At 46.0% G+C, this 10,850-nt stretch overlaps 1 protein-coding gene across 1 annotated transcript; it reads left to right on the forward strand.

Moving 5' to 3' along the window:
• Nucleotides 1-336: 336 nt before the first annotated feature.
• Nucleotides 337-4,613, forward strand: LOC144764978 (uncharacterized). The gene is made up of 2 exons (XM_078650307.1): nt 337-1,615; nt 4,582-4,613. Exons 1-2 carry the CDS (start codon nt 400-402, stop codon nt 4,611-4,613), a joined length of 1,248 nt encoding a protein of 415 aa, XP_078506433.1. The 5' UTR covers nt 337-399.
• Nucleotides 4,614-10,850: the final 6,237 nt, after the last annotated feature.

Genomic DNA, 10,850 nt, shown 5'->3' on the forward strand with positions numbered 1-10,850 from the left:
CTGTGCCTTTTAGCGCCGCTCGCGATTCTTTTCAGTCGTTACCGGTCCGGTTTTCGGACCTGTCTGTCCCCCCCCCGCGCGCCTTAGCGGTTGGTCTCTCCCGCTGCGCATTTCCTTTTGCTGCAGTGCAGCCTTACTGCCGCAGCTGTTCTGTGAGGCTCCCGTTCTTCGGACCTCTCGTTTCTCCTTCCCTCACGGTCCCCGCCCCCAGGGGAGTGTTTTTCCTCATGCTCACACCCCTTTTACCAGCCTTTCAATTTAACCCTCGCCTCACTGCCATTTCGTCCCATTATGGAGGTTCCAAGCTCCCCTGAGCTGGACAATGATGAAAGGGAAGCTTTCAAACATGACCTTAGTCATTTTATTAATTCCTCAGTGGAGACAGCTGTGGAAGCCTCTATGAATCGTGTTTCTAAGCACATGGAGAACTCTCTCATGAGCCTTATGACCAAAGCTTTGGCCCATTCTGCGGGGGAAAGCAGAAAGCGTAAACTGGTTTCTTCCACTATTACTATTTCAAAAAATGTGTCACTGCTGAGTCGCGAGTTGCCCTCGCATTCGACTGAGGGCGCGGTCCCTCCCAGGCCTCCTACCATGGAGGGGTTTCAGACTGTGGGCAAAAGTAAATCCAAGAGTAAAAATGTGGAGGTTCCTAAGAAGCTGGTCATTGACTCCATTCCTGATACGGATGATGATGATGATATGGGTGACACTGACGATCTGGCAGACCTATTTCAGATTAATGATCCTCCTTCTCCCAAGAAAGCTAGACTTGACGCGTTGGCGTCCCAACCTGTGCTTGACTCGGAGGGCAATCCTATGTTTGACCCTACTACTATACGACACCCTAATTCTACAGAATGGTTTCCCATCCCACATGTGGGTGATTATATCTCCTCCAAATTACGTCTTCCACTGGACAAGTCTGTGAGAGCTAAACTCAAGTCTGAATGTCCCAAACCTTCCTTACCTTCTCATATCACTGTCACTCCTTCCATTGATCAACCTCTCCTTACTTTCTTTTCGAAATTTGGCAAAGATCCTCGCAAGGGCGTGGACAGGGCTTGGTCCACTTGTCAGGACAAATTGTTGGATGTGGTTGGTCCTTTGGCCCGAGTGTTGGACATGGTGGAGACTGCCCGCCTAGAGGAGTCTGATCTCAACCCTGAGGATATCTCTCTTTGGATTCAAAGATCCTTTTGCCTTTTGGGCAATGCCAACGCTGCAATTATCCATGAACGCCGCAAGGGCCTGTTAATCAAACTAGATCCAAAGTTGGCGAATCTGGCCTCGCAGGATCCTGGTGTCAAGGCGGATGGACTCCTTTTTGGTGATTCCCTTGTCAAGGACCTCAGCTGTTATGTTTCTACCTTTGCTTCATTAGACAAATCCCAATTTTCCATTAAGAAAGTCTTCGCCCCTCTGGTTTTTGGCAGGGCCGGCAGAGGCAGGAACCGCTCTTCCGGCCGCGGTTATCAAAACCAAGGTTCCAGAGGTGCAGCCACTACCAGCTATCAAGAGTACAAGCCACAATTCTACCCCCAACGAGGTCGTGGCTTCCGTGGCCGTGGACAAAAAGGTTTCCGAAACAACAACAGCCACGCCAATACCCAAGGTAAGCCCCTCTCCTCCAATCGGAGGACGTCTGTCTCTATTTGTTCACAGGTGGCGCACTCTCACAGCGGACCCTTGGGTCCTCAATTCTGTCCAAGGTTATCTCATAGAATTCTACGCTTCTCCTTTCCAGGCTACTTTTCCTCCGCCTCTGTTTTTTCCGCAGACGTAGCTCTGCTCGTCTCACAGGAAGTTCAAAATCGTCTTCTCAAACAAGCTATCCTCATAGCTCCCTTCGATCCCTCCGGTTTCCTAAGCTCTCTCTTTTTGGTTCGGAAAAAGAACAAAAAGGTCCGTCCTGTCATCAATCTCAAGTGGTTCAACCAATTCGTGGTTTATCGTCACTTCAAGATGGAGACCATCATCCATCTCAGGGACACTTTGCGTCCATCCGATTGGATGGTCAGACTGGACCTACAAGATGCCTATCTCTCGATTCCCATTCACGAATCTCACACAAAGTATCTTCAATTTCAGTGGCTCGGTGTCACCTACCATTTTTGTTCGCTTCCTTTCGGTCTTTCTTCCGCTCCTTGGTGCTTCACCAAGGTGATGAAGCCTGTCGTGTCCTATCTAAGGTCTCTAGGCATTCGTCTAATCATTTATCTGGACGATATCTTACTCATGCATACCGACAAACAGTCTCTTCTTGTCAACCTCAGCGTTACTCAGTCTCTTCTCCTCGACCTTGGCTTTCTGATCACCTCAGAAAAATCCATGCTAATTCCATCTCAAAGTATAGAGTTTCTGGGTTTTCGGGTAGATTCTTCCACCGCTTCTCTGTACCTTCCACAATCCAAGGTTTCAGCCATTCGAACGGAGCTACGTCAGGTTCTCCAGCTCTCCGAAGTGTCCCTTCGTTCTCTTGCAAGGATAGTGGGCCTTCTTTCGGCGTCTATTCAAGCCATTTTTCCCAGTCCTCTTCATTATCGCGCCCTTCAACGTTTGAAGATCAGACATCTCCGCAAAGGACTGGCGTATTCCGATCTCATTCAGCTAGACCTAGAATCACGCCTCGAACATCAATGGTGGATCGACCATTTAGATGCGTGGAACAGCAGAACGATCTTCGCGATGGCCCCAGATCTTGTCTTAGAATCCGATGCCAGTCTGTCGGGTTGGGGTGCCCGATGTGGTTCAATCTCGACTGGAGGTACATGGTCTCCAGAGGAGTTGTCATTGCACATCAACTGTTTAGAGATGCTGGCAGGCTCCTTTGCAATTCGCAGTCTGGCCAAAAACAAAGCAAGTTGTTCCATTCTTCTTCGGATGGACAATGTTTCTGCGGTCCGCTACATAAACCATCTCGGTGGCACAAAATCCAAACCCCTCGCAGAACTTGCAAAGAGTCTTTGGGAATTCTGTCTCCAGCACAAACTGTCCCTTCGGGCGGAGTATCTGCCAGGCAATCTCAACGCCATTGCGGATTGGCACTCTCGTTATCTTCGAGATTCAAGCGACTGGAAGCTTCTTCCCTCCGATTTTCTTTCTCTTTCCCGAAAATGGGGCCCTTTCTCTATCAATCTTTTTGCTTCCCGTCTCAATTCTCAACTTCCCGCTTTCTTCAGTTGGCGACCGGATCCCCTCGCTCTGGCGACGGATGCCTTTCTCCAGGACTGGTCTCTTCACCTCAATTATGCTTTCCCTCCATTCCTGATGATAAACAGGGTGCTTGCTCAAGTCCGACGTCAGTCGACCTCCTTGGTTCTGTTGGCTCCTTTCTGGCAAGCTCAAATCTGGTTTCCTTCGCTCCTGGAACTGGCGGTGGACTTTCCGATCCTTCTTCCTTTCAGCAAAGATCTCCTCCTAGACCCTCATAGTCTTCCCCACGCCATGATCCTGGACCAATCCCTGGTTCTTTCAGCATGGAAAATTTCCGGTCTTCCTCTTCTGACATCATCGTTTCACAGGAAGCTTCACTCTTTATCAGTCAAGCTTGGGCCCGGGCACTTCCAGAGCCTACAAGTCAGCTTGGACTTTATGGTCAAGCTGGTGTCTGGAACGGTCTGTTGATCCCTTTTCAGCCCCTCTTAGTTTTGTTGTTAACTTTCTCGCTTCTGAAGCTAGCGCGGGTAAATCTTACCGCACTGTCAACATTTACAGATCCGCTATCTCTCTGAACCACTGTCCCATTGACAATAAGCCGGTAGGTACTCATCCTTTGGTGTGTCGTCTTCTCCGAGGAGTCCCGATTCTCGAAACCTCAGTTGGCTAAGTATTCAGTTTTATGGGATGTTAATTTGGTGCTTAAATTGTTTATTTCATGGCCTGACAATGATTCTCTCTCTCTCAAAATGCTTTCAGCCAAACTTACCATGTTATTGTGTTTAATATCAATCAAACATGTTTCTGATGTCAAGGCTTTGGATTTGTCTTCTAGACAATTTACACCTTCTGGTGTTTTGTTTCAGGTTCACAAGCGTACCAAAACCAATTTGCAATCTGTGTTTTATCCCTATTTCCCTTCCCAACCTCAGCTCTGTGTTGGTCAATGACTGAAAAGTTATGAACAAAAAACTGCTGATCTCAGGACCTCCTCTCATTCGCAATTGCTCATTTCTTTTCGCAAACCACATCATCCTGTTTCCGCTGCCACGCTCGCCCATTGGGTGCGTTGGATTATGTCCCTCGCGGGCATTGACATTTCCGCCTTTGGTGCTCACTCCGCTAGGGGTGCTATGGCCTCTAAAGCCTTTTGGGCAGGCTCTCGTATGGAGGATATCCTGAAATCAGCAGATTGGTCTAATGATTCTGTTTTCAAAACATTTTATTGCAAACCTGTTGTTACTGCTTCTTCTTTGGTTGTTAATATGCTTTGAACGAGCATAATAGGAGCCTCCGTTCTTGCCATAAAATGTAGATTTTCCTAGTACTTATGACGGAAAGTCTTAATTTCATTAAAGACACGGAGGCGAGTATTATCCCACCTCTGCATTGCTAACTATCTCTGTTTTTTCCCACCCTTAGGAAATCCGGCTTTACCACCAGCCTCCTCCTAAGACTGCGTCTGCTGCTGCGGACTGTCTTCCTTCATCTGGATCAATGTCTCTTTTCCGCTGGACTTTCTTCCATCATTATCCTGCACTTCTGGGTTTCCTTCACGATTTATTTGCTTGGATTTTGACTTTTTGCATTTTGTTTGCGATTGTTCCTCTGTTTATGCATTCTCACTGACTTTCTCGCACAAGAAAAGAGGGCTACTCGTGGTCAGATCTGTTCATATATACTAGCCTTACTGTGATTGGTACACTGTTTGTTTTGTTCAATCCCATTGGCCAGTAGTTCTTCTGCTGTGCCTTCTGGGTATTGTTGTTCTTTACTTATCTTGCTGCTATTTGGAATAAAGCAAGAAAAGAAGGCATAATACTCGCCTCCGTGTCTTTAATAAAATGAAGACTTTCCGTCATAAGTACTAGGAAAATCTACATTGTTGAGACTAAACACAATGATCAAAGAGTGTGGCACCACGCAGAGAAATTGATGGTCAGACTCCTTTACACTCTTGAAAATGACCAAGCATGCTAGAGCGAAGAAGGGTCCAGTGCACACCTTCTGGCGGAAAACATGGAAGGGAGACTGTCTCTAATTAAGGCACTAGGCTTCCAGGATTTCTAAATGAGAGGCGGCAGACATAAAAGTAACATAAAGAGAGTGCAGACATCTACAATTTGGTTGAAGTAACCAGGAGTTCTGTCATCCGCCATTCCAACACGTCACTCAGGTCTCTGCCACCCTCTGCCTCAACTGAGGCAGGGGTTGAGGTTAGACTGGGGAAGTGAGCGCTTTTTTACTGTTGTGACTTAATAGCATCAACTAACTCAAACTTTTGATCAGAGAGGCTCATTACAATGGCGGGCAGACATCAGTCCACCCGCACATCGTTGCAGTGCTGGGACCCCAGACGTGCGGTGGTCCCACCAGACATATTAGGATGCGCCCAGCATACCGGCGGGCGCATCATGGGCTTTTAACATTGCGGGCGGTGCTGCTGGCTGCAGCACCGTACGCAATGTTAAAAGTGCTTGCATTGCATTTCCCTGCACTATGTGGCAGGCACCACGCGGTGCCTGCGATTTGGGGCACTGAAATGCAGGGGGATACCATGGGTACCCCCCAGTGCAGCGACACCCCCCCACACAAGGGGGGCCCGCAACTGGCGCCAAAACCCAATCCCCGCCAGCCTTTCCATGGCAGCATCACCGCCATGGAAAGGCCTTTCTAAACCCACATCCTAGTTTGGTGGATGGTACCTGCTAGGCACCACCACCATTTTAGCAGCCCTGAACCGTCCGCCAGGCAATCGGTGCGATTGCCATTGGCGGTGAAGCGGCGGACGGATTTTGCATCCGCTGCGGTACCCACCGCCATCCTAATTTGGCGGTGGGTAATAAATAGGCTTGGGGATGGCAGAAGGACCGCCACCGCCAGCCCGACGGTGGCGGTCCTTCCGCCATCATAATGACCCCCCAGAGTTCTTTCTAATGACTTCCAGTAGATACCATACACAACATTTCTCCTAGCAAAGTGTTCCTACATGTAGAAAAGTAAGAAGTGCCCTAGAAAAGTGAAGAATGGCCATATAATGTTGAGTGAATGCATCATTTTCTGTAGTGTAACCAAACGCTGTTCTTCCCTTTGGCCACTTTTAGAAGACTATTGTACGGGTGACCAATAATTGCCACAAAAGAGGTTAATATTAACTGCTCTCAGTGGCGCATCAAGACCCAACCTACGGGGGTGGGGGGGGGGAGGGAGGGTTTACAGGCCAACCAATGAAGGCGAGGCTAGCAAGCCAAACAATCTTTCGGGGCTATCATTAGAGTCAAAACAAGAACATAAAGTGATAAATTATGCACTTTAAATATATTGGTATAATAATATAGAATTGTAACAAACATGTTTTAGTTGATATGACAATGTTTAAAGGCTACTGATCGAGATCGTTAAAAAGGTTAATATGTGAGAAAACCAAAAAATCCAGCTTCTACAAATTTCAATACAAAGCAATTTAGAACCGGTTTTTGCAAAGTTATTTTAAGACAAGGACCCTTTTAACAAATCTCTGAAAAGTTGTGTGTGAAATCATGAGCTCATGAAATATGTTTCATTCCAACTGCAGAATCACACCCTTGTTTGGCTGTTGAACAAAGGTAAGCTTTCAGTGTGCTCATCGTGACATTGCAACATGTGCGGGTTTGAGGCAGGACACATGTACAGGTCTGAGAACTTTGAGCATGGTGGGCTAACGTACCGAATTTCGGGATGTGTGACTGGTAAGCCTCAGGTTTGACTCCTAATGACACTTCTATTCCTCCTAAGACTCAATAAGTGGGTGTTAATCAGTTAGCAATATTACCACCTGGTAATTACTCTGACAGGGGTCTGCCCTATTTTAGATCAAAACAAAATATTTATTGTAGCACCTCTTATTGAGGAGATTTCGTATAAGATGACAGAGCTATATCATTGGAATAAGTGGCCTAAAGAACTGGCAAAAAAGGTAGTTACCTTTAAATAGCAAAAGAATGTGTTAATGATGTTCTAGCATATGAAGGACACAAGTATTATTTTACGCTTCCTAACACATAGGATGTGTGGCTGGGCAATGTCCTGTAAAGTGGTCACTCCAAAATAAATAGTGCCCTTTATTAACAACCATGTTTTCAATTTTGGTCCGAGGCCTAAGCACATAAAGTGTGACATCCACTGAAATATCAATACTATGGGAGCAATTTGCAATATAAAATGCAATATTTGTTGCGAGTTCCTCCGAAATTCCGTTAAGAAGAATGGCCCTCTTGTAAAAAATAGTTGTCCTGGAATGTCTATACTAATTATAGCCATTAGCCTGGCCTGAGTAGAAAAAGGAACAACCTATAATGGGCCACATGCGAAGTATAAAGCAGACAACATGATTACTAGTTTGTAATTGTAACACTGAATCAAGTAATGCACAAAGTAGTGTTTTCATAGTGCAATGTTTGCATTGGTAATGTATTAAACACAAAACCAGAATGGTGCTGCCTTTGACAGACCTAGGCTTAGTGTGACAGCAGAATAATGTTGTACAGGCTGTTTTCCTGCCAAACTACACTGTTTTGAAGAGGTATGATACAACAATACCAATCCTACACAAAGGGGTACTGGTGTACTGCCCCTGCATAGACACCTCCTGGAGATAAAGACAAACACAAGGAATGTGTTAAAGCAAATTCTACATCTGCATTACAATGCACTCTGAGAAACTGATCATAGAGGCCTTTGCTTTAGATGGTAGAAGTATGCCTCTGGTTAGACATAAACTATGGCCCAGTTTTAGGAAAAACTCATGGAATGAAGTGCAGCAACTGAAGCTGCTGCTCTGAGTTGCATTATAGGGTGAGCGCAGAACACCACTAGATCTACAAAGATATGGCACAGCACTATTTTCCTCTCTACCGGCACTGGTGCTCTTTAGGCTGCCATGCACAAATGCACACACACACATTTGCAGCACAGTGCACGAATGTGTGCGTTCTCTAGGGAATCGTTTTGGTACTGGAAGGAGACCCTTTCAGTGCAAAAAGTATCTTTTAACACTTTTCCTGCTTTGTGTGTGTATGATGTTCCATGCAGCATGCATGCAAAATAGAAAAAACAAGGAGAAATGAAAACATTCCAAATAATGCCTGCCTTGAGGAGGCATAGGATTTTGATGTAGAGTCCTGTCTACAAATGTTTGTAAATAGGGATTTGCGTCAAAATATATGGGTGGTTGCATGGGAATGCCCATGTACCACCCTTGGAACTCACACTTGACGCAAAGTAATGCAAAGCAGCGCATAATGCAACTTCGCATTACTTTGGGGAAACTATCCAAACAAATCCTCATAAGTGTTGGATGGTAAATCCCAGCACAATACTTTGCTCACGTTTGCATTACATTAATTAACACAAACCTGGTGCAAAACGTTAGTAAATCCGACCCTATATGTACAGGCTTCACACAGCTGAGCTATCACTCTGTCTACTCATAGATCAGGTGTCAGACACCTGAGCTACCCCTCAGGTGAGAATGATCCCCCCTCAAACGACAAGAGCCAAAACCCATAATTTCTGATCAACTTCTTCTAAAATATGCCACCAGCAATATGCCACCAGCCTTGTGTTTAGTGCCTTAGGGTACCCACTAAATATATTCAAAAGCTATACTCATAAGATATGAGTTGTGCTGAGTTGCTACTAATAAAATGCAGCAAATGCCCTAAAGTATCTTGGTGCTGAACTGACTAACAACTTCAAAAAAGATATGACGATAATCAATAAATAGATGACTTTTAAGAGCCCTGCAAAGCATGCTATGCTCTTAAATTTTTGCACAGAACAGGGCTGAGTGTGTTTCAATTAGAGGAAGCAACAAAAGAACAGATCCCTCTAACCCTCCCCCATCAACACCGATCGAGCCTTTTGTAAATGGCAGACTGATAGCAAGAGGCAAGAGCCAAAATAAACAGATTGCTTCAGCATGGTGCTTGTTTCATGATAGACTCTGTGGACAAAGCAGTGTGCCATGTAATGTATCTTTCTAGAAAACGGCATATTAGCGCAGCGTACAGCGAGCCTTGCAGAACCTACCTCATTTTCTCAAAATGTATGACCAGTCACAATGCCATATCCTGAACGCCTTGAAACTGGGATACATCTGACTCAGAGAAACAAAACATAGCAAGCATTGGCACAGTTCAGTCTTGAAAATATGGTAGCATTAACCACACAAGCTTCCAGTGGCATGTAATAAAAAGGTTTTTTTACATACAACTTCTCTTGCAAATCAAGCAAATGTAATATTTTTTCCGGGGTTGGTTCTGATGCAGATATTCAGTGCTTAATTTGAGCTAGTGGTTTCCGGTGTTCGGCACTGGCAGTTTATTGTCAACACTTGCTCTTATAACAGCCTGCTACATTGAGGGGCTGTTTGTATAATTTTGTGAGGAACTAGTCAGTTGTTTAATCATTATGGGGCCGATTCCGATCTCGGTCGGAAGGGCATCGAATCGGGTTCGGCATAATCGGATCTGATTCGGTGGCTGATTTTCCGTCCTAGTCGTACACGGGTCTGGAAGTCGAAGTACGATTAGAAAAATCGCGAAATCTCCGTCCGAATAGTTTCCGGGTCCGAACCGCTCCAAACGACTCGGTCACAAGCAAACTGTGGCGCACAATAGAGACGTTTCACGACCGAGCTAGTAAAATGCTCGATTTGGACAGCCGGATCGAGTCAGAGCGTCCGGCTCGCAAGCTCTCGGAGTCGGACTTCGGGGGTCCGCGTCGGACCCCCGTCACCCGCAGCCTTACGACTCGGACACAGGGGGAGACCCAAGGGTCTCTGTAACACAGGCATGTTCGGGGCGGATGGCACCGACGCGTACTGTAGGTTGCACAGTTGTCTGCGAGGTACCCATTCAGTCAATGGGAGCCCATGTACGCATCGTACAGCCGGCTCCCTTTGACTTCTATGTGAGTCCGACCGAACCGAGTCCGAAAGCATACGGCCGCACCATACTCGCTCGGTCGGACTGCAGGAGTCCGGATCGGTCGGAAAACACCCTGGATCCGGCTCGGTCAGTGTGCTTTCCGACCCAGATCGGAATCGCCCCCTAAATATATATTAAAATCACTAATACCTGCCATCCGAAGCTATGAGAATAGCATGGGCAGCATGCATTAGTCATTTGTAATGTATATTTAAAGTCTGAATTGTCACACTTGTATGAGTGTTATAGTTGTGATGGTACTGTCATTGCCAGCACTGGCAGGAGCAATTGGTGGTGCAAGCTGCAGTGGCCTTCTGACAAGGGCCCTGGCACTTATGTTTTTTTTACAAATGAAGAACTGAGTATTTATTTATTTTGAGTTTTATATAGGACAAACTTGGCCCAAAGGAATCAGAGCACTCTACAGAGTATGCACGGCAACATTTACGAACAATACACAAGGAAAATAATAAAAACAATAGGCACACATGGTGATAATATATAAATGATGGTGGAGTGGAAAAGACGGGCGATAAAGATCGGAGGTAGCAATAGTAGGTTTCTTTATAAGCTGGGGAGTGCACAGTTATTTTCAGAGGTAGAGTTATCAGGCTCTTTGGTGGTTGATGGGGGAAGTGCATCTGAGGATGCTCTTTTTTTGTGGAGCTCACCGCCCAACGGAAGAGACGCTGAGCAGTGAGCTGCATAATGTTGCCTTTCGTT

The sequence above is a fragment of the Lissotriton helveticus genome, chromosome 1_1 (assembly GCF_964261635.1).
Source record: "Lissotriton helveticus chromosome 1_1, aLisHel1.1, whole genome shotgun sequence".
Lineage (NCBI taxonomy): Eukaryota > Metazoa > Chordata > Amphibia > Caudata > Salamandridae > Lissotriton > Lissotriton helveticus.